Source organism: Oryctolagus cuniculus, chromosome 3 (genome assembly GCF_051225735.1).
Source record: "Oryctolagus cuniculus isolate XC-2025 breed Fujian yellow rabbit chromosome 3, ASM5122573v1, whole genome shotgun sequence".
Taxonomy (NCBI): domain Eukaryota; kingdom Metazoa; phylum Chordata; class Mammalia; order Lagomorpha; family Leporidae; genus Oryctolagus; species Oryctolagus cuniculus.
In genome coordinates this window covers 182,308,485-182,332,997 of record NC_142869.1, presented here as the reverse complement: position 1 = coordinate 182,332,997, position 24,513 = coordinate 182,308,485, and the positions used below count along the sequence as shown (strand labels likewise).

Sequence of the window (24,513 nt, the reverse complement as noted above, 5' to 3'; positions counted from 1 at the left end):
GAGCAGACTCCACTAATCTACAGAGGAATAGTCCAAAGATATAAGCCATCACACAGGGGAAAAAAACCCAACAAGTATGTCCATAAATGCCTAAAAACAAGCAGCAATTCAAGAAACAAGAACAAGGGAGACAACATGAGGCCCCCAAAGGAAACAACAAGACTACTAGAATGTGAAGAGCTTGCAGAAATGCTGGAAATGGAATTCAAAAAACTGACCATAGAATTCCTTAGAAGTAATCAGAAACAAATTCACAGACTAAAGAAATCCATACATGACAGAAATTAAAATTTTTCCTTGAAATTGAGATTTTAATGAAAAACCAAAATGAAATATTGGAAATGAAGAATTCAATAGAATGAATAAGAAATGTGGTGGAAAGCCTTAACAAGGGGCTTGGTAAGGCAGAAGAAAGAATATTGAAGTTAGAAGACAATCCTCTGGACATTTTACAGCCAGACCAAAAAAAAAAAAAATAGAAAACTAAAAAACAGTGTTAGAGGGGCCAGCACTGTGGCATAATGGGTAAAGCTGCCACCTGCAGTGCCAGCATTCCATATGGGCGCCAGTTCAAGTCCACTTCTAGTCCAGCTCCCTGCTAATGGCCTGGCAATGCAGTAGAGCATGGCTCAAGTCCTTGGGCCCCTGCACCTGTGTGGGAGACCTGGAGGAAGCTCCGGGCTTTGGATCACTGAAGCTCTGGCCATCTCTGCCATCTGGGGAGTAGGCCAGTGGATGGAAGACCTTTCTCTCTCCCTCTCTGCCTCTGCCTCTCTGCAATTCTGCCTTTCAAATAAATAAACAAATCTTAAAAAAAAAAAAAAACAAACAGTGTAGAAGATCTATGGGATACTATCAAATGACCAAACATATGGGTCTTAGGGTTTTCTGAAGATGTGGAAAGAGATAATGGATTAGAAGGCTGTTTTAGTACTTTCCTAATTTGGAGAAAGAAAGGGACATTCAAGTACAGGAAGCAAATAGATTTCTTAATAGATATAACCAGAAAAGATCTTCATCACAACACATTGTTGTCAAACTTTCCACAGTAAGACATAAAGAAAAGATTCTAAAATGTGTGTGAGAGAAATGCCAGATTACTTTGAGAAGATCTCCAATTAGCCTCAGAGCTGACTTCTCATCAGGCTAGGAGAGAATGGCGAGATTTGGTCCAAGTCTTAAGAGAAACAAAACTGTCAACCCAGAATACTGTACCCTGCAAAGCTCTTGTTTATGAATGAAGAAGAAATGAAGAACTTCTGTAACAAACAGAAATTGAAAGAAGTTGTCACCATTCATCCAGCCATACAAAGGATGCTTAAGGATGTGCTACGCACAGAAACACAGTCATCACTATGAAAGAAGGTGAGGGCAGAAAACCTCCCAGTAAAGTACAAAGTAAATTGACAGTAAACAATAGGAATATTTATGGAAAAATGACAGGGCCTCAACTCGTCAGTTAAAAGACACAGACTGGCTGAATGGATTAAAAAACAAAACCCATCTATTTGCTGCCTACAAGAAACACATCACAACAACAAAGATGTATGCAGACTGAAACTGAAAAGATGGAAAAAGATATTCCATGCCAACAGAAACCAAAAAAGAGCTGCTGTAGCCATCTTAGTATCAGACAAAACAGACTTTAACATAAAACTGTTGAAAGAGACAAAGAAGGGCACGATGTAATGATTAAGGGATCATTTCAGCAGGAAGATGTAACTATTATAAACATATATGCACCTAATCACAGGGCACCTGTAGACTCCAATGCAGTAGTAAAAAAGGGGACTTCAGTACTCCATTTACAGCAATGGACAGATCAACCAGACAGAAAGTCAGCAAGGAAACAACAGAGTTCATTGACACTATAGACCAAATGGACCTAACAGATATCTACAGAACTTTTCATCCTACAGTTGCAGAATACACGTTCTTCTCACCAGTGCGTGGAACTTTCTCTAGGATAAACCACATGCTAGGCCATAAAGTAAGTCTCAGCAAGTTCATAAAAATCAAAATCATACCATGCGTCTTCTCAGACACAATGGAATGAAGCTGAAAATCAACAACTCAGGAATCCCTAGAGCATATGCAAACACATGGAGACTGAAAAACATGCTCCTGAATGAACGGTGGGTCACAGAAGAAATCAAAAGAGAAATAAAAAATTTCTGGAAATTAATGAAGATGACAATATAACATATCAAAACCTATGGGATTCAGCAAAAGCAGTGTGAAAGGAAAGTTTACAGCAGTTGTGCCTACATCAAGAAATTGGAAAGGCAGCAAATAAATGAGCTATCAATGCATTTCAAGGACCTAGAAAAATAATAGCAAACTAAACCCAAAATCAGTAGGAGAAAAAAAAATTGAAATTAGAGAAGAAATAAACAAAATCGAAACAAAAAAATATATAAAAGATCAACAAAATGAAGAGCTGATTTAAAAAATAAATAAAATTGATACACCATTGGTCCAACTAACCAAAAAGAGAGAGAGAAAACCCAAATCAATAAAATCAGAGATGAAAAAGGAAATGTAGCAACAGACACTGCAGAGACAAAAAGAATCATCAGAAGTTGCTACAAAGAGCTGTATGCCAACAAATTGGGAAACCTAGAATTGAACAGATTCCTGAACACATACCACCTACCTAAATTGAGCCATGAAGACATAGAAAACTTAAACAGGCCAATAACCAAGACAGGAAATGAATCAATAATAAAGGCACTCCCAACAAAGAAAAGGCCAGGACCAGATGGTTTCACTGCTGAATTCTACCAGACATTTAAAGAAGAACTAACTCCAATTCTTCTCAAGTTATTCAAAACTGAACAAAACTGAAAGGGAGGGAATCCTCACAAATTTCTTTCTATGAAGCCAGCATGACCTTAATTCCTAAAACTGAAAAAGATATAACAGAGAATTACACACAATTTTTTTTTTTGGATGAACATAGATGCAAAGGTCCTCAACAAAATACTAGCCAATCAAATACAACAATATATCAGAAAGATCATCCACCTGGACCAAGTGGAAGTTATCCCTGGCATGCAGGAGTGGTTCAACATTCACAAATCAATCAATTTGTTACATTGCTTTAACATACTGAAGAAAAAGAAAACACATATGATTATCTCAAAAGATGCAGAGAAAGCATTTGATAAAGTACAACATCCTTTCATGATAAAAACTTTAAGCAAATTGAGTATAGAGGGAACATTCCTCAACACAAGACAATTTAAGATCAATCCCATCCACAGTAGTTACAGAAAAATTAAACACCTTGGAATGAATTTAACCAAGGACATCAAAGATCTCTATGATGAGAATTACAAAACAAGAAAGAAATAGAAGAAGGCAAAAAAATGGAAAAGTCTTCCATGTTCATGGAATGGAAGAATCAGTATCATCAAACTGTCCATACTACAGAAAGCAATTTGCAGGTTCAATGTGATACCAATCAAAATTCCCAAGGACATTCTTCTCAGATATAGGAAAAATTATGCTGAAACTTGTATGGAAACACAGGAGACCTTGAATACATAAATCAATCTTATACAACAAAGACAAAGCCAGAGGCATCACAATACCAGACTTCATGACATACTACAAGGTAGTTATAATCAAAACAGCCTGGTACTTGTACAAAAACAGATGGATAGACCAACAGAACAGAATAGAAATGCCAGAAATCAACCCACGCATCTACAAACAACGTGTCTTTGACAAAGTAGTTAAAATCAATCCCTGGAGAATGATAGTCTTTTCAACAAATGGTGCTGGGAAAACTGGATCTCCTCATGCCAAAAGTTTGAAGCAAGACCCAACAAGTCTATGACCAGATACCATCAAATTATTAGAGAACATTGGGGAAACCCTGCAAGACATTAGTATAGGCAACAAATTCTAGGAAAAGACCCCAGAGTCACAGGCAATCAAAACCAAAATGGAATTGCATCAAACTGAGAAGCTTCTGCACTGCAAAGGAAATACTCAGCAAAGTGAAGAGGCGATGGACAGAATGGGAGAAATTACTTGCAAACTATGCAACTGATAAAGAACTAATATCTGGAATATATAAAAAGCTCAAGAAATTCAACAACAACAAAACAATCAAGTTAAAAAATGGGCAAAGGACTTAACAGACATTTTTCAAGAGAGGAAATACAAATGGCCAACAGACACCTGAAAAAGTGATCAGGATCTCTAGCAATCAGGGAAATGCACATGAAAACCACTATGAGGTTATATCACCCCTTTAGAATGACTTTCATACAGAAATCAACAAATAGTGGCCAGCTCTGTGGCCTAGTAGGTTAAACCTCCGCCTATGATGCCGGCATCCTATGTGGATGCCAGTTCATGTCCCGGCTGCTCCTTTTCTGATCCAGCTCCCTGCTAATGGCCTAGGAATGCAGTGGAAGTTGGCCCAAGCACTTGGGCCCCTGCACCCTCGTGAGAGACCTGGAAGAAGCTCCTGGCTCCTGGCTTTGGATCAGCTCAGCTCTGGCCATTTGCGGCCATTTGTAGAGTGAACCAGAGGATAAAAGACCTTTCTGTCTCTCCTTCTATCTTTCTGTAACTCTACCTCTCATATAAATAAATGAAATTTAAAAAAAGAAATCAACAAACAACAAATGCTGGTGAGGATGTGGGGAAAAAGGTACCCTAATCCACCATTGGTGGGGATGTAAACTGGTAAAGCCACTGTGGAAGACAGTTGGAGATACCTCAGAAATCTGAATATAGACCTACTATATGACCCAGTCATCTCACTCCTGAGAATTTACCCAGGGGAAATGAAATCAGCATACGAAAGAGTTATCTATAACCCCATGTTTATTGCAGCTCGGTTCACAATAGCTAATATATGGAATCAACCCAAGCGCCCATCAACTGAAGACTGAATAAAGAAATTATGGGATGTGTATGCCATGGAATACTATAAAGCCATAAAAATAAAATCCTATTGTTTGCAACAAAATGGATGCAACTGTAAAACGTCATACTTAGTGAAATAAGTCAGTCCCAAGAGGACAAATACCATAAGCTCACCCTGACCTTTGGTAACTAATAGAGCACCTAAAAGGTAATCTATAGAAGTGAAATTGAAACTGAGATATGATGACTTTGAACAGCCTTGCCTTGACTGTTGAGGAACAGTTTTTTTTCATACTATTTGTTGAACTTTACTTAGTATAGAGTTAATCTTATGTGTATAAAGTTAATTGAAAATAGATCTTAGTGAAAAATCATAATGGGAATAGGAAAAGGAGGAGGAGGAGGGGTGGGAGTGCAGGTGGGAGGGCAGGCATGGTGGGAAGAATTAGTATGTTTCTAAAGTTGTACTTACAAAATGCATGAAGTTTTTATTCCTTAAATAAAAGGTTTCTGGGATAAACAGTAATTGTTGATAATTTAACAGCACCGCCATGACTGAGCCTTCGTCATGGGATTCGTACATGGCTGGGATTCCTGTGTATTGCTGTGTTTTATCCTGAAAACAACTCAGTATGTAGATCCCATGACAGCCCCAACAGAGGCTGGGAGGTTAAATGACACAACTCTAGCAGGGGCCGAGGCAGTCTCAGCTGGGAGCTCCTGTGTCTAACCTCCTCTCTAATAAAGGCGGGGGTGGAGGACGGGGGCTGTGGGGAGCAATCCGGACTAGACTAAGTTACTCGAATTAGGACTTATTCTATGCATCTGCTCTCCCACAATATGGCGCTGGGAGAGAAGTAAACAGCTTCCGCACAGCTGCCTCCAGTTCAACCAATTAACTGTAGGACTTGCTCCTGATTGGAGAGCAGCGTACTCAGCCGAGTTGGGATTGGCGGAGGAGGACTATAAAGGAGGAGAGAGACGGCATGCACCAGGAACATCTATGGGGAACATCTAAGGGAACCCGTGCAGCCCCCGAGAGAGCCGGCCGGCGGTGTGCCGCTCCCCTGCGGAAGTGGGGAATGCGGCCAGGGGGAACTGCCCTTCCACGGAGGTGGAAGGGATAGTAGCCAACCCGGGAAGAACCAGCAGCAAACCCGGGGAGGGCCGAGCAGATGAAAGAACAGCGCAGGGTCCTGTGTCGTTCCTCCACGAAGACGGGGAGCGACATAATGGTGCCGTGACTCGGATAGGAAACCTAGGACGGATAGCAAACTTAGGAGGGAAGAAACGGGAAGAACTGGGAAAATATCGGAGGGAGAGACTAGCAAACAGCCTAGGGAAAAGCCGGACGAAAAGGGTGCCGGAAGAAGCTATTGAAAGCCTAGGCATAGACTCGGATACGGACTACGGGGGGAAGCTGGGAGAAATCTCTAAGGTCGAAAGCGAAAGTGAAAGCTAGAACAAATAGACTCGGATGCGGACTGTGGGGAGAGGCCAGGAGAAATGAGGGAGGAATATCGTTGGAGGAAAGCTTGGGGAAACATACCGGGTAGAGAAAAATGTTAGGGAAATTGAAGCCGCGGGGGGCAGGCCGAGGCGGAAACGAAAGCCACTTTGGGGTTCTCAAGTTAGCCCGGGAATAGGGGGCGAAAAGTTGAAACTAGAAGCTGAGACGTAAGCCAGATTGGGATCCGTCTGATTAGCCCGGGGAGCAAAGGACGGGAAGCCAAATCGTGGGGCGGAGACGTACGCTGGGTTGAATTCGCCAGGCTAGCCCGGGGAACTTAGATTGAATCCTAGTGGCGGAGACGCAAGCTACGCTGTGTTACTCGCGGAAGCCGCCGCGTGCAGAGAGAGCACGGGGCGTGAATAGATAGGGAACGCTGGCGTAGGCCGTGGCTCAGACGCGAAAGGGTTAAGCGTGAAGACCGCGGAGCGCGCAAAGCCGGGAAGCTGCGCAGATGAGAGAGGCGCGCGGGCTGAAGCGGCGCAGAGCCGGGAACCCGCCGGCGGGGCGAGGTGCCGGAAAGCTGCGGGGATAAGAGAAACAGAAGTTTAGAAGTAAAAGAGAAATAGGAATGTTGGCAGACAGAAGTAAAATGGGAGAAATAGAAATGCCCGGAGATAGAGAAATAGAGAAAAATAAGGCCTCCCCTCAACATGCCAATTAGAAGGCTTGAATTCGGTCTGCCCGATTAGTGAGGCTATGAGCACCTGGGCGGCTAGCCGCAGGTCACCGAAGACAGGCACGAATTAACATCAGTAAAGCTTCCCCACAATGCAACAATTAGGAGGCTTGGATTCGGTCTGCCTGATTTAAGGCGGTAAGCGCCAGCAAAGCTCGACCAGAGTATGAGCTGCAGGTCACCGAAGATAGGCACGAACCGACACTAATAAGTCTCCCCCACAATAAGGCAATGAGAAGGCTTGGATTCGGTTTGCCTGATAGGTTTTGTAAACACCTGCAGGCAGTTCTAGCAGAGCAGAGTATGCGCTGCAGGGCACCGAACACAGGCACGCATCAGCGCCTAAAAACCTCCTCACAACATGGCGAAGAGAGGACCCGGATTCGGTTTGCCTGATAGGACTTGTAAGAGCCTGTGGCAACTCTAGTGTGTGCCGCGGGACACCGAAGACAGGCGCGTATCAACGCTAAAAAATAAAAAGAAAGGGGGATCTGTGGGGAGCAATCCGGACTAGACTAAGTTACTCGAATTAGGACTTATTCTATGCATCTGCTCTCCCACAATATGGCGCTGGGAGAGAAGTAAACAGCTTCCGCACAGCTGCCTCCAGTTCAACCAATTAACTGTAGGACTTGCTCCTGATTGGAGAGCAGCGTACTCAGCCGAGTTGGGATTGGCGGAGGAGGACTATAAAGGAGGAGAGAGACGGCATGCACCAGGAACATCTATGGGGAACATCTAAGGGAACCCGTGCAGCCCCCGAGAGAGCCGGCCGGCGGTGTGCCGCTCCCCTGCGGAAGTGGGGAATGCGGCCAGGGGGAACTGCCCTTCCACGGAGGTGGAAGGGATAGTAGCCAACCCGGGAAGAACCAGCAGCAAACCTGGGGAGGGCCGAGCAGACGAAAGAACAGCGCAGGGTCCTGTGTCGTTCCTCCACGAAGACGGGGAGCGACAGGGGCTGTCAGGAGACCAGGCAGTGTCGTCAGAGTGAGGTCAGCAGAGCAGGGACTCTCGTGCTCCCCGTGAGCATCCAAGTCCTTGCTTCTTCCTCCTCTCCCTTTTTCAAGCCAACAGTAGGCCTGGCTACGTTATGACACTTTTTAAAAAGATTTTTTGTTTATTTATTTGAGAGGTAGAGTTACAGACAGTGAGAGGGAGGGAGAGAGAGAAAGGTCTTCCGTCCGCTAGTTCACTCCCCAAATGGATGCAATGGCCAAAGCTGAGCCGATCTGAAGCCGGGAGCCAGGAGCTTCTTCCAGGCCTCCCCTGCAGATTCAGGGGCCCAAGGGCTTGGGCCATCCTCCACTGCTTTTGCAGGCCATAACAGAGAGCTGCATTGGAAGTGGAGCAGCTGGGACTTGAACCGGCACCCATATGGGATGCCAGCGCTGCAAGTGGAGGATTAACCTACTGTGCCACAGCGCCGGCCCCTTTTATGAAACTTTTTTAAAAAAAGATTTATCTTATTTACTTGAAAGGCAGAGTTATGGAGAGAGACACACACAAAGAGAAGAAAGAAGGAAGGAGAGAGGGAGGGAGGGAGCGAGTGGGGGGGAGGGAGTCTTCCACCCACCGGTTCACTCCCTAAATGGCCACAACAGCTGGAGGTGAGCAGATCCAAAGCCAGGAGTCAGGAGCTTCTTCCAGGTCTCCCACATGGTTGCACAGACTCAATCACTTGGGCCATCTTCTGCTGCTTTCTCAGGTGCGTTAGCAGGAAGCTGGATTGGAAGTACAGCAGACGAGACCTGAACTGGCACCCGTATGGGTTGCTGGCATCATAGGCAGCGGCTTAAGCTGCTATGACACAATGCTGGCCCCAGAAACTTTACTTTAAGAGAACTCTAAGGGCAAATCTAGGGTCATCATATATGCAGACTAATATTGGAAAGAACTTCCTAAGAGTTTATTTTAAGCTTCTTGAATGTGTATTAATGAGTCTCCCACAGATACGTTTCACTAATCTGGTATTTATGGTGCTCAGATTAGGGACTGGCCTCATTGGGCAGTATTATCTGAGAGATGTCAAGGGTGGCTGGAAACCTCGCCTTTTTAGTACCTATCAGAGGGAAAGGCTCTGGCAAACAAATAAATGTGATGAAGACACAACCAGCTCCTTCTCGGCACTTGGACAGCATCCGTTTGCAGATAGGAAATCCACTTACTAACCTCAAGAGTTCCCCCCACGCAGACTTTCATTCTGTAAAGGAGCTCATTAGAGATTGTGTGAAGTTGAGAACAACGTACAGGTGTCACTGACCCCCTTTGCAGCCCTTCTCCCAGCTCACGTGGCTTGCACACGTCCTTGGGTTTTGTAGGAACAGGTGGACTTCTGTCTGCAGGGGAAAGGAGTGGGAGGCTGTTCCTGGGAGGGGTGGATGAGAGAAGTGCCACTGGAAGAGACCTATTTTGGGGACAAGGAGAGCTGCAGAAGGAGGGGCTAGCACTGTGTTGGAGAAGGGGTTTGTCTACTGCCTCTTTCTACTAGAGAGCAAGCCGCTTTCTCCACATGCAGGACAATGGTCTTCTGCGTTTCCATTCCACTGACAATTTCCCCGCTTGCTCCCAAGGCGGGGCTGAAACAGCGCCCCCAGATCCGCAGGTTTGCCTTGGGGCTCTGCAGGGTTCTCCCAGCCCAGCCTCCCCAGGCAAGGCCTGGCTCCTTTCTTAGCTTCCTGGCTTCTTTCCCCTCAAGGCTCCCTAACTCCCCGCTCTAAGCAGTACATTGGAAAATCTCCACATGGTCTTTCCCGTGGTTCTCTGCAGAATTTCTACAAAGGGCAGGGACCAGAGAAAATGAAGGAATCCGTCCTTTCTTTCTTCCCTTCTTCCTGGCCGTGAGCTTTGAACCCAGAGAAACCTGGAATTTTGGAAGCAGGTCTTTAACATCCACGCAGGAGCCTCTTCTCTTAGTATCAAATTCAGGGTCAGCACTGAGCGGATTTCACATGAGAATTACAATCCCCGCTGTTTGGAGCAATCAGGGAGAGCCGCTGGGCGGCCTGTAGGCCACTTTCCCTTGCTGGTCGTGGTGCTGTGACTGCTGTTTGGTTGCTGCCTCGCGTGGCAAGCATCTAAAGCAATGAGAGCGTTGGGTTCTGCTCAGCTCCCTTGGGGACATATCTTCACGGGACTCATATAGTCTCGACAGTGCAGTGATGGTCGTGAGTAGGAAAGGCCGCCTTATCCGATGAGCCCCGGAGTCCCGGAGCTGAGGAACGGTGAGGGAGGAGGGCCCCGCACCTTCTGCCCTGTGACAAGCAGTTCTGGTGCCCTCGTGTCTCAGTCTGCCGCCTCTCCCTGATGGAACACCAGGGGCGCGTGAGAACATTTGTTCCTGCGCTCCACAGCTCCACACGCGTGAACTCCTTCTGCTCACTCTCCATCCAGCTCTGGGACCCTCCCGTCCATTGTCACCTGTGGCTTATTCCAGTGCCGGCTACTGAGTGACAGCCTGGAGATGGTGGGAAGCATGGACCCCTAGTACCGACCACGGCTGTGTTCTCTGTCTAGGACAGCAGAGTGCGGAGTCCTGTGCCTTCCTGCCCTTCCCGCTCCACCTCACCCCTCTTCCTCTTACCTCTTCTACCCCACTCCCATCCTCCTTTCCCCTTCTTCTCTCTCTGCCCATGTCTGTCTACTTTAATTTTACTTTCTTTCCAATCTATACTTCTTAGTTTTGTATTACATGTCCACGTTTCTAGAAAATTCTTCAAGTGGCCCTGCCTACCTCATCTGACTAAGTCCACTTTCCCCACCCCCCTTTGGCCTCCATTCTACCTTTGTGGCTTCTGCAAGGTGCATCCCAACTGCACGTAACACTTGACTCTGCTCACGGAATGCTTTGTTCCAGATTCCTCCGTGGGGATTGGGGGGCATGCCAAGGAGAACCCCCTACAATCCAGGAAGTGAGTTTGTTCCTAAAAGCTCTGGCGGTACTTGGAGGAAATTGGGATTTAATTAGCATTTCCTTTTATGCCACTGTCAATATGCTTCTGTTACATTTATGGGGTTGTGTGGGTATCCTCCAGTGACTAATTACCTGAAATTTCTCTTCTTTGTTAAACTCTAATAAACACACACAGTATATAAAGTTGAGACAGACTCCGTTGCCAAAAGTGAGATTCTTAATTTGAACAGAGACTGATTTTTCTTCTCTTTAAGGAGATGGTAGCTTCACATGTTTGGGTTTTACTGTTGGGTTAGTGATGCTGGTATTTTTTTTCCTTGTGGGAGATAACAATGAGTAATCCAAACCAGCAACACTTTCTCCTCTTTTTTGTTTGGCTCCAGAAAGGTTATGATGAAAAAATGAAACCAAACAAATGGGAACTTATATTTAGATCGTCCCCATGTGCCTGGTTTTCAGGCGCCAGCGAAGCGTGTTTAATTATCCCATGAGCAGTGTTTTGTAGGTGTGTGTAAAGGTTAGGAGCAGCCCCGCTCCTGGCCGCTTTCCGATGGTGCGTGGGATCGGTGTGCATTCCCAGAGGGCTCCACGTCCAGCTGAGCTGGGGCGTAAGCACAGTGCACAGAGACGACTCGAGGGGACCCCAGGAAGCCCTGGCTCAGCAAGGAGCAGTCTGACGTCTAACAACTGCTGGGCCCGAGGCTGGGGCTTCTCTGCCCATTTATCAGATGCAGAAGCTGAGGCTGGGTTCCGGAGTGTCTCGGTAGTGTGTTGCCAGGGGCTCGTGGGGAAGGCAGTGTGGAGAGTTGGTGCCCAGTGGGTGTGGAGTTTAATCTGGGCAGATGAGAAGCTTGGGAGATGGTGATGGTGAGTGTTCACAGCAGTGTGGATGTGTCGAGCAGCGCCATGGTGCACGCTGACTGATGGTTAAGTGTTAAATAGTACCACCATGAAAACAAGGTTTCCTAACTGCCAGCCATCCATGTGACGTCAGGAAACCCACATGTGTAGACAGACTGTGGTATGTCCATGCAATGGAACATTATGCAGTCTTCGAAAGTTAGGCCACCTTGCCACACACTGGGACAAGAACCTCAAGGACATGTTGATCACAATAGGAAAAATATTGCCAGGTTCCTCTTCCTCTTCTTCTTCTTCTTTTTTTTTTTTTGACAGGTAGAGTTAGACAGTGTGAGAGAGAGACAGAGAGAAAGGTCTTCCTTCCGTTGGTTCACCCCGCAAATGGCTGCTACTGCTGGCGCGCTGCACCAATCCGAAGCCAGGAGCCAGGTGCTTCCTCCTGGTCTCCCATGCCCGTGCAGGGCCCAGGCACTTGGGCCATCCTTCACTGCCTTCCCGGGACACAGCAGAGAGCTGGACTGGAAGAGGAGCAACCGGGACAGAACCAGCGCCCCAACCAGGACTAGAACCCGGAGTACTGGCACTGCAGGCGGAGGATTAGCCTCGTGAGCCACAGTGCTGACCCTCTTCCTCTTCTATGAGACACCAGGCATAGTCAACTTTATATAGATGACAAGCAGAATGTGGTTGCTGGTCCTGGGGGCAGGGTGGTGGTTGTTAAATGGGGACCAGACTTCAGCTGGGGAGGGTGAAGTGTTGTGGAGATGGTTGTTGTTGGTGGTGGTGGCCTAACAGTGTGACTGTACTTAGTGCCACCGCATCAGGCACCGAGAACTGGTGACAATGGCAGCATTTATATTATGCATGTTTTACTCCCATAGAAAAAATGTCTCAGCAGGCTGCAAGCCCCCCACCAAAACATGTGATGTCCCAGCCTGGCCCACTGAGAGCCGTCTCCCTGGGAGGTAGTGCCTATCAGAGCTGGGCGAGACTCTGGCCTGACAGATGCCTGCCTGGTAGACTTGACCTCTGGGCTTGGAAGATGCAGACACAAATGCCAGCCCGGGAACGGGAGTAATGATTTAAGTGTTCTGAGGGAAAGAGATGGTATTAGCGCTATCTTGGCTTACTGAGAAGGGTCATTAATTCACATCGAGGCGTTCCAGGGGGACAAATGTCCTAATTATGTCTTGGATAATTTGACCATTTAAATGGCTAACCAATTTGCAACTAGGTGCTTCCTCGGAGTGTCACATCTTTATTCAGTGCTGTTCTCTCCCGCCAGGAGCCAGGCTGCTCCTCAGACGTGTGTGTCATTGTGAGCGTGTTAGCTTGTCTTTGCCCATCACTGCACCTTCCACAGCTCAACCATGCGGCCTTGTAGCTTTCCTGTAGGATTGGAAATGTGTCTGGCTGGAATGATGTGTGTTAGTGGGTTCTTGTAGCCTCCAGCAGGTACAAGTCCAGATGCCATGTTTGCCGGGTCTTCCATGAGTAGTTGTGATGGCCTGGGATCAAGCCGTTATCCCCAGTTAAGGGGAGATTCAGAACACGCTTGTGAGATGCCTGCTGTGGGAGCTTGGTTCACACCAACACGCAGTGTCCTGCTGCCCCGACAGGAAGCACCCCCTCCCCGCAGAGGTGGGCTCCCCATGCCCGATGTGTTCTGCCCTCATCAGGACCGTGCCAGGAGCAGCACCCCCAGCAGAGAGGGGCACTCACTCCTTCACAGACGAGACCCAGGCCACCCTTGCTGTCGCTTTCCCCAGCCCACAGAGGTCCTGCAAACGGTCTTTGGTAGAGGGAGAGAGCTTCAGGGTCAGTGCTGCTGGCCTTTTGCCTCTACCACACCCATTACCTTATGGGGCAAAGACTTTGAAAGTCTTTGCGGGGTGGGGGGCAGTGCTGGGGCATAGCAGGTAAAGCCACCCCTTGAGTGCCGGCATTCCATGTGGGTGCTGGTTCTAGACCCGGCTGCTCCACTTCTGATCCAGCTCTCTGCAATAGCCTGGGAAAGCAGTAGAAGATGGCCCAAGTGCTTGGGCTCCTGCACCCACATGGGAGACCCAGAAGAAGCTCCTGGATTCTGGCTTCGGATTGGCACAGATCTGGCTCTGCAGCCATCTAGGGAGTGAACCAGCGATGGAAGACCTCTCTCTCTCTCTCTGCCTCTGCCTCTCTGTAACCCTGCATTTCAAATAAATAAAAAAGAAATAAATTTTTTTAAAGAAAGTCTTTGGGGTAATAAAATATAACATTCTTCCCAACTTGGGTGAGGGAGGAACAAAGACCATTTATTATCGGTCTCCTTTAATATTAATAATAAGCAAAAGCTACTTACTATGTTCCAAGCCCTGTGCTGAATGGAATACGTGATTCCTTTTAACCTTTACGTAACTCTAGGAGGTGTGGGTCTTGCTGTCTCCATTTTATAGGTGAGACTGTGTTATTCAGTGTCTTATCTCAGATCACACAGCCAGCCAATGGTAGAAGCAAGATGCCAATCAGATGTTTGGATGCAAATTTCTTTTTTTTTTTTTTTTGACAGAGTGGATAGTGAGAGAGAGAGAGAGAAAGGTCTTCCTTTGCCGTTGGTTCACCCTCCAATGGCCGCCACGGCTGGCGCGCAGTGGCCGGCGCACCGCGCTGATCCGATGGCAGGAGCCAGGTGCTTCTCCTGGTCTCCCATGGGGTGCAGGGCCCAAGCACTTGGGCCATCCTCCACTGCACTCCCTGGCCACAGCAGAGAGCTGGCCTGGAAGAGGGGCAACCGGGACAGAATCCGTTGCCCCGACTGGGACTAGAACCCGGTGTGCCAGTGCCACTAGGTGGAGGATTAGCCTAGTGAGCCGCGGCGCCAGATGCAAATTTCCATGTTCTTTCAGCAGTGCCACGACTGCTCAGCGACTGGTATTCACCACAAGAACTAGCTACCTGGGGCTGAAGTCCAAAGTAGCAGTGAGTTATATTGTTTTGTTATTCCTTGGTTCAACTTTTATTAAGATTTACTTACTTGAAAAGCAGAGTGACAGAGAAGGAGGGAGGGAGGGAACAAAGGAGAGAGAGAGGGAGGAAGGGAACGAAGGAGAGAGAGAAGGAGGGAGGGAGAGAGAGAGAGAATCTTTCATCTGCTGGTTCACTCCCCAAATGGCCAAAGCCAGGAGCCCAGAACTGCATCTGGGTCTACCACGTGGGTGGCAGGGAAGCAGGGAACTAAGTACTTGCGCCGTCTCCTACTGCTTTCCCAGGTGCACTGTCAGGGAGCTGGGTGGGAGGCACAGTAGCTGGGACTCACACTGGCACTCTGATATGGGATGCCGCTGTCCCAGGTGCTGGCTTAACCCACTGTGCCACAGTGCTGCCCCCAGTTGGTTCCACTTTTTTAAATGCCTGCTATTCCTTGTCTTTATTTTCCTGCCTATGAGATCTTACCCACTCTGTGATGTGCCAGCGATTAGAGGTGGAGGTGAGGGAGAATGGAGAGAGTGGCCACAGGATGGCAGAACTTGATTCTTTGGGACCAGTTCTAGGCACTTTGAGACAGAGGTAGTGGACTGGGTCCTGGCTCACTGCACTGCCTGCCTCCCACCCCTGTTCACATTCTGCCCATCACGTGTGAACATTTCCAGGGTTCTGAGATGTCTGATCTTGTCCACTGTCTTCTCAGGGCTGTCACCTCCTGCTCCCCTTCTGCCACCATGGCGTCACCATGGCCAGGACTGTCTGGGTGGCTCTCAGTCCTGTGTCACTGGCCCAGCCTCTGCCCTGAACCCCGCACCTGCCCCCTGACTCCCTGCTGGACAGCTCTCCAGCAGGTTGCTCCAGCATCTTGTCCAGCAGGGTCTCAAGTACCTGATCTCCCCTTTGCACCCAGCTCTGGCTCTGTTCCCCACATCGGACCACTCCACAGCACCGCAGACCTGTGGCCGCCTACTAGTCCAGTCCTGGCCACCTTCACCCCTCACTTTCCATATCTGACAGTGCAAATCCTGTGGCTTCTACCTTCCCAGAGTCCACAGTAGCCGTCTCTTTCTCTTGTTCATCTCAATTCATCTGTGCATCTCCTAAGGACCAAGTGCCCTCACACGCTGTGCGACCCCCTGGTCCTTTCCTGGTACCCTTCTTCTCTTTCTGCTCCACTCCCTCTATACTGTTGCAAGGTCAATGTTCCCAGAGAAAAACCCAGAGTGCACGAGCTGTCAAAAGTACTTTATGACCTGTGGCATTTGGGGCTTTCTAGACTCCACTCCTCAGTCACCTTCCCAATCTCCTGTTCTGTCATCTCGTCTGTTCCTGAACCAGAAGATGCAGTAAGAGTCACAGCCGTAACACTGTTCATGGGAGTAAGGCAGCAGCAATGGGCATGGGGCAGTTTCTGTGGCCTGAGCTATGTTCCGGGTGCTTGGTGTATCCATTAGCTCATTGACTTCTCATAACCACGCCCGGAGCACGTAGGCACCATTACTCCAGTAAGGGTGTCATTGCTGTTGCGGGTCCAGCCCTGTGCTCTGTTTCTTAGGTGCCTTTTCTCCAGTGGGTGGTCCTGATCGAGCTGTCCTCCCTCTGCACCTCGGGGCCCCAGTCCTCTTCTTCTCTGGGGGCTCCCACAGGTGCCCTGGCTTCCTGCTCTTTTTCTCAGTGCTTCCCCCTTGCTGTCACTGCGCTCAGCTTCCTGCCAGATGTTGTAGGCGTGTGTGCACTTGGGTTTCCTCATCTGGTTTCTTTGACAGATCTCAAGAGCATAGCCTGTCTTCTCTGGATCTGTACCCCTGTAGCATGCAGAGAGCTTTGTACATAGTAGGTGCTGGGCATCTTCGGTCAACTGAACCAAAGTCAGTAGGGTTGAATTTGCACTCCGCATTCCTTGGGTACAGCTAAGTCCAGGCAGCCTCACCCCTTCCAGCTGAAAGACTCAATGAACCCAATCAAATTAGAAAGAATGAAGACGCCAAGCGTGATTGAGAGACGAAGTCGTCCTTCACTCGCTCATCAGTATTCAGTAATTATGGGTGCTCTTTAAACAAAGCGCATGGGAGGGGCCTTGGTGGAGGAATGCCCTTTGCTTGAGGAGAAGGAGAGGATGGATGGGTTTTTGTGGCTGTGTTAATAACACCCATGGGACGGGAAGGCGCAGGTTCCTGCTATGAGTAACAGGAAGGAAACTCTGTATCTAGAAATGCTGTCCCCAGTAGGAATGTTTCTTTCTTGTGTATGCTTAATTAGCTTGTACAATCAGGCATTATCAGTATAATTAGTTCTCGCAAGTTTATTAGTGTGAAGAGATCAGAGGCAAAACGACATGGTACCCCCGTGGTCCCGAGAACTTCTTCGTTCCCCTGTCTTTCGGGTCTCTCATTCTGCTGACTGCGGTCTTCCTAGTCTTCTTCCACAGCCTCCTCTTTGTTATATTCTGCTGTGTTTGTGCCATCTCTATGTGTAAAACCGCAGTGACTCTAGGTCCTCATCTTTCCAAGTAGATTACATTCATCCCTGTGTCCAACTGCTTAGCCTCCGAACCATAGGTCAGCTTCCACCGCTTCCAGGTTCTGCTTTGTCCTTTCCAGGCCTCTATGGGATGTGTGGTATTTCACCTTCAGTTGCATTCCTGCCTATGGCTACTCATTGTTTGTTGGATATTCCTCTTCTTTCTCAAATGAATTAGGATGTTACTGAGGGCAGTGGCCTCATTATGTTTTGCTTGTGTTACCCAGAAGCCCACTGCATCATGTTGAGTAGCCATGATATGGATTTCTTTCCTTTTAGATATTGATTGATTGGTTAAATAGTAGAAAATGGAAGATATTGGTGACATTTTTCTATCTACTTTGTTTTGAATAATAATGCTTGGACTGTAGCCTGGTTTAGCCTGACTACTGAAACTATATTTGTCTCCATTTAAGAGCACAATATTTTATATATATAATGGATTGATTCAGGAAGCACTAACTGTTACTTATATAACAAATAATCCCTATAAGGGTATTATTCAGCAACATGTCAAAGGTGCAAGCCCATTGGCTATGGCCAAGGTACCAGGTAGCACCGGATGGCACCCTGGCAGGGAGATCCCACACTTAGGGGTCTCCCCAATCTCTTCTTCCTCAGTAGGGCTCCCCGACCCCAACAGGAGGGCCCCCATCCAGCAGACCTGGTCAGACCACTTTTATGCCAGAATCCCACATCTCCACGGTGATGCTGAGTCACAGAGTGTAGACTGGGTGGGATGGGGAGGGGCTCCCTGGTCTTTCTTGCTCTCTTTATGAAGACCTGGGTTGGCCTTCCTGAGAAGTGGGGTAAAAAGTAACTAAGAAAGCACTGGCTCTCAGTACCCCCTTTAGTTTCCAGGAAGTCACCCCATTTCAGTACATCTTGGTAGTGTGGTGGGAAAGCCAGCTTCCTGTATTCCAGGCACCCAACTAAGGGCTCCATCTGCATTATGCATTTAATCCACATGTTAAATGGGAATGTGAGGTGCACCATGTCGTGGGGATCCGTGAATATCTACTGAATGAATGAATGCAAGTGTGGATGTTGGGATTTCCTTCTCTTTGTAAAGCAGATGTTTTGCACGAAGACCTTGTCACTTACAGCATCTTCCTGGGTCTTTCTAACATTTTGTGTCGGAGATCCAATCTGGATTCCCATTTGACGATGAAAAAGTGGAGGGACAGAGGGTAAGTAACTCGCACGAAATCACAATCAGGTAAATGTCAAGGGCAGAACCAAGACGCTCACCGCACTGCTCTGGTGCTAAAAGCTGTAATCTTCCCATCTGTTGGGGAGCAGAATGCCAGCGGAAGGGCATAATTCTGGCTCCTCGACTTGCAGATGAGACGAACCCAGCTGCTGACAGGTGGGGCGGGAGGAGATGAGGCAGCTCTGGAAACGTGTTGAGCGTATTCCACTCTTTCCAAATGGTTTTTAAACTACGCTTTTATGTGGAACATAAGCACAAATCAGACAGTGTTGAGCTATTTGGCTGATGGTAGGGTTTGGTCTCCCCACAACCCTATGGCAGCTCCCCAGAGAAGACAATAAGAAAATCATGCATCTAGGCCAACCTCAGTATTTTTAAACTGACAGACCAAGTCCCAAAGAGGCTGTGTGACATGCATAGTGTTGACTGGGACAGCAAGGGAGGGGGACCTGGTCCCTGTGTCCCCGGCCTCTTCCACTGTGTTGTTTACCTTAGTCATTTTGTTGTCCCACAGTGTAACCTTCTAGATCAACCTGAAATACAAATGTACATTCCTGATTACCTGGTGCTCCTGGGGAGGACCAAGAAAATGGTCCAAGTGCGTTTCCTAGAGAGAGTGCTGGGGACTTCAGCTTCCAATGACACCAGGTTCATTTTGCTGACAGGAAGAGTAAAGCACTTCAGCTTGCATATTTTATCTTTTATGGTTGTAACAGTGATGCATTTGGATTGCAAGATAACTTAGAAAATATATAAAAAATTGAAAATCAATCACACATTCCTACAGCCAAGAGATCTCCACTGAAAGCTTTTCATGGTATAACTCTTTCCATTATTTTTCCTGTACACAATACATATATACATAAGTGGTGTCGAATTGTTTTATATATTGAGTTCTGCTTTTTGTTAACACCACAACTGTGTATTTTCCATTCTCACTAATATAGTAAGAATATGTCGCTCCCCGTCTTCGTGGAGGAACGACACAGGACCCTGCGCTGTTCTTTCTGTCTGCTCGGCCCTCCCCGGGTTTGCTGCTGGTTCTTCCCGGGTTGGCTACTATCCCTTCCACCTCCGTGGAAGGGCAGTTCCCCCTGGCCACATTCCCCACTTCCGCAGGGGAGCGGCACACCGCCGGCCGGCTCTCTGGGGGCTGCACGGGTTCCCTTAGATGTTCCCCATAGATGTTCCTGGTGCATGCCGTCTCTCTCCTCCTTTATAGTCCTCCTCCGCCAATCCCAACTCGGCTGAGTACGCTGCTCTCCAATCAGGAGCAAGTCCTACAGTTAATTGGTTGAACTGGAGGCAGCTGTGCGGAAGCTGTTTACTTCTCTCCCAGCGCCATATTGTGGGAGAGCAGATGCATAGAATAAGTCCTAATTCGAGTAACTTAGTCTAGTCCGGATTGCTCCCCACAGATCCCCCTTTCTTTTTATTTTTTAGCGTTGATACGCGCCTGTCTTCGGTGTCCCACGGCATACACTCTGCTCTACTTGCTAGAGTTGCCACAGGCTCTTACAAGTCCTATCAGGCAAACCGAATCCGGGTCCTCTCTTCGCCATTGTAAGGAGGTTTTTAGGCGCTGATGCGTGCCTGTGTTCGGTGCCCTGCAGCGCATGCTCTGCTCTGCCCGCAGGGGCCTACAAAACCTATCAGGCAAACCGAATCCAAGCCTTCTCATTGCCTTATTGTGGGGGAGACTTATTAGTGTTGGTTCGTGCCTATCTTCGGTGACCTGCAGCTCATACTCTGGTCGAGCTTTGCTGGCGCTTACCGCCTTAAATCAGGCAGACCGAATCCAAGCCTCCTAATTGTTGCATTGTGGGGAAGCTTTACTGATGTTAATTCGTGCCTGTCTTCGGTGACCTGCGGCTAGCCGCCCAGGTGCTCATCGCCTCACTAATTGGGCAGACCGAATCCAAGCCTTCTAATTGGCATGTTGAGGGGAGGCCTTATTTTTCTCTATTTCTCTATCTCCGGGCATTCCTACTTCTCCCATTTTACTTCTATCTTCCAGCATTCCTATTTCTCTCACTTTACTTCTAAAACTTCTGTTTCTCTTATCCCTGCGGCTTTCCGGCACCTCGCCCCGCCGGCGGGTTCCCGGCTCTGCGCCGCTTCAGCCCGCGCGCCTCTCTCATCTGCGCAGCTTCCCGGCTTTGCGCGGCTCGGCTTTGCGCGCTCCGCGGTCTCCACGCTTAACCCTTTCGCGTCTGAACCACGGCCTACGCCAGCGTTCCCTATCTATTCACGCCCCGTGCTCTCTCTGCACGCGGCGGCTTCCGCGAGTAACACAGCGTAGCTTGCGTCTCCACCACTAGCATTCAATCCAAGTTCCCCGGGCTAGCCTGGCGAATTCAACCCAGCGTACGTCTCCGCCCCACGGTTTGGCTTCCCGTCCTTTGCTCCCCAGGCTAATCAGACGGATCCCAATCTGGCTTGCGTCTCAGCTTCTGGTTTTAACTTTTCGCCCCCTATTCCCGGGCTAACTTGAGAATCCCAAAGTGGCTTTCGTTTCCGCCTTGGCCTGCCCCCCGCGGCTTCAATTTCCCTAACATTTTTCTCTACCCGGTATGTTTCCCCAAGCTTTCCTCCAACGATATTCCTCCCTCATTTCTCCTGGCCTCTCCCCACAGTCCGCATCCGAGTCTGTTTGTTCTAGCTTTCACTTTCGCTTTCGACCTTAGAGATTTCTCCCAGCTTCCCCCCGTAGTCCGTAGTCCGTATCTGAGTCTATGCCTAGGCTTTCAATAGCTTCTTCCGGCACCCTTTTCGTCCGGCTTTTCCCTAGGCTGTTTGCTAGTCTCTCCCTCCGATATTTTCCCTAGGCTGTTTGCTAGTTTCTCTCTCCGATATTTTCCCAATTCTTCCCGTTTCTTCCCTCCTAAGTTTTTTATCCGTCCTAGGTTTCCTATCCAAGCTAGGTTTCCTATCCGAGTCACGGCACCATTATGTCGCTCCCCCTCTTCGTGGAGGAACGACACAGGACCCTGCGCTGTTCTTTCTGTCTGCTCGGCCCTCCCCGGGTTTGCTGCTGGTTCTTCCCGGGTTGGCTACTATCCCTTCCACCTCCGTGGAAGGGCAGTTCCCCCTGGCCACATTCCCCACTTCCGCAGGGGAGCGGCACACCGCCGGCCGGCTCTCTGGGGGCTGCACGGGTTCCCTTAGATGTTCCCCATAGATGTTCCTGGTGCATGCCGTCTCTCTCCTCCTTTATAGTCCTCCTCCGCCAATCCCAACTCGGCTGAGTACGCTGCTCTCCAATCAGGAGCAAGTCCTACAGTTAATTGGTTGAACTGGAGGCAGCTGTGCGGAAGCTGTTTACTTCTCTCCCAGCGCCATATTGTGGGAGAGCAGATGCATAGAATAAGTCCTAATTCGAGTAACTTAGTCTAGTCCGGATTGCTCCCCACAGAATATATCTCTCATTCAAATCGATGTCCATTGTAGAAATTTGCTTATTACAGATAAGCACTAAGAGGAAACAAGACTTCATTGATAATCTCAGTACCCAGAAATAACCATTGTGCAACCATTGGGCTGGGCCAAGCTGAAGCCAGGAGTCAGAATGCCATCTGGGTTTCCCACGTGGGTGGCAAGAACTTAGTTCTTGAGCCATTATCTGCTGGCTTCTAGGTGCATTAGCAGGGAGCTGGATCAGTGGCAGAGGTGGGACTCAATGCCAGGTCTCAGATACGGGGTGCTGGGGTCCCAAGTGGCAACTTAACTCGTGCCATACATCTACCACAAATTTCAAATGATTTGGGCCAGCACTGTGGCTCACTTGGTTAATCCTCCACCTGCGGCGCCGGCATCCTGTATGGGCACCAGGTTCTAGTCCTGGTTGCTCTTCTTCCAGTCCAGCTCTCTGCTGTGGCCCAGAAGGGCAGTGGAGGATGGCCCAAGTGCTTGGGCCCTACACCTGCATGGGAGACCAGGAAGAAGCACCTGGCTCCTGGCTTCGGATCGGTGCAGCGCCGGCCATAGCGGCCATTTGGGGAGTGAACCAATGGAAGGAAGACCTTTCTGTCTGTCTCTCTCTCACTGTCTATAACTCTACCTGTCAAATAAACTAAAAAAAAAATTTTAAATGATTTGATTACTAGAAAGGTTGATTTTTCATATTTTATTATCTATTAGTACCTGAATGCCTTGTGTACTGGGTATCACTCTTTGCTCATTTTTCAATTGGATTGTCGTCTTTCCCACTGATATATATGTAAATGTAAGATATTAATGTTGTAACATTTGCTACGGGTTGGTTACCACACTGTACTGTGAATTTTTATTTTACATTTGATTTATTTTAGTTTTATTTGCTATTTTGAACTATATGATCAAATCAATTGAATCTGATTTTCCACCATGTGTCTTAGAAGAGTATTCTGATTATTTGGACTAGCCTGATTTCATTCAGTTAGCTTGAAAGCCCATTGCTCATATATTTTCACGTATTATTTGCAGTAAGGAGAAAATTTTTGGAAAAGCATTAAGGGAGAGTGTGGACCAGCTTTGAGCGGTCATCAGAAGGCAGCGATGTTGAGTGGCCCTAAGCAGGGGACAGAGGTGAAGCTGGGGGGAGGGGAAGCAGCACCCAGGCAGAACTGACAGTTCATGCCAAGAAGAGAGGCTTGGGACAGTGTATATTCAGGGGCATGTGATGAGTCCCCCCCCCCATTGCCCCACTTGCACAGGTGAAGCAGGATTGGCAGCCAAAGTTGAGAGAGAGAGAGAGAGGTGACTGCTCTAGTATTTGCCTTCCTGGCCTCTGAGTGGGGCCTCACGCCCTCGGATCCTCTGCGCATTTATTTTTTATTTGTATTCCCACACTTTCAGTCCCTTTCCATACACTGAGAACTACATCCCCTGCCCCTGGCTTGTGCCTCCAGTTGGATCTCTCTTCTGAAATTGAGCTGAATATATCCGATTACCCACGGGTTGGACGTCTCATCTCAAATGTCCCACGGTCTCAACTGAACACATCCGCTCCCTACGCCCTCCTTCCAGGGCTCCCTGTTTCTGTGAGGGAGTTTGTGAACCAGGTGTTTGTGAACCTTGCTTTCAGAAAGCTGCAGTTAGGAGAAATGGATTCACATCTTGGTGGGAAACTTGGAGTAAACGTGAGGCTGTTCTGTGGGTGAGAATGAGCAAGTTCAAGAGGAGTTTCCCACCGAAAGCTACTATGGGAGCGACGACTCTGAGCTGGGAAGCAGAGCACTAACCCCTAGGTAGTTTAGTGTCTCTGAGAGGTCACTTGGGAGACAGGAGTTTCTGAGAACTCCTGCAGTATCAGGATTCTGTTAACAACCTCCCCAGCCTTCAGCTTGCAAATCCAGTCTCCAAAGGTCACATACACCAAAACAGTTTCTAAATTTGCTTCTACGATTTGCATTCATAAGAAGATGCACCTGCAGATCATGTAGGGCAACAACCAAGCAGTAGCATTTAAATCCTCTCCTGGTGGCCCCAGTGGGGTGGCCAATGCAGTTCTGAAACAGGTGGAAGTCCTTAAAGAGAAGCCCCTCAAACCTCCCAACGTAGCAGAACTGGAGGGTCTTTTGGTATTAAAAAAGGGCACAACCAGTTGATCATTACGGGGCCAGCTCTTTCTAGCTACGCACCCCGAAGCTCCAGGGTAGCGCAGTCTTAACCAGCATGGGCGGTGTAAGGTCTCGATGGAGAAGACAAAGAAAGGAAGTCCTCTTTCCGTTTGGGAATACGGGGTCATCTTTTACGAAGTCGGGAAGCCTGAGGCAGCAGCCTGCCCCCGTCCGCACCGGCTGAGCGGGAGGGAGCAGTCACGTCTAAGGGTCTGACAGAAGACATGGCCGTGCTTCCCGGCTGCAACCACTAAGCGCACGGAGCAGAGAGCCCCCTTTGCTGGCCCCGGGGGCTCTGCAGCGGGGTGGTCACTCATCTCAGGCTCCCCCGCGGGTCAGGCCTTTCTCGCCCTTGGGCCTCCTGCCCTA

General features: G+C 48.4%; 1 protein-coding gene across 6 annotated transcripts in view; it reads left to right on the top strand.

The window, feature by feature from the left end:
* TMEM178B (transmembrane protein 178B) overlaps positions 1-24,513 on the top strand; it is a 389,247-nt gene that overhangs the window by 196,329 nt on the left and 168,405 nt on the right. The window contains exons 3-4 of one of the 6 annotated variants that reach the window (XM_089328674.1): positions 18,438-18,521; positions 19,059-19,459. The exons of the other annotated variants lie outside the window; for them this stretch is intronic. Of the exons in view, the coding sequence (XP_089184800.1) occupies positions 18,438-18,496 (59 nt within the window). The 3' untranslated portion in view covers positions 18,497-18,521; positions 19,059-19,459. Of the gene's footprint in view, positions 1-18,437; positions 18,522-19,058; positions 19,460-24,513 lie in introns of those variants that run through there. 6 annotated transcript variants of the gene reach the window in all.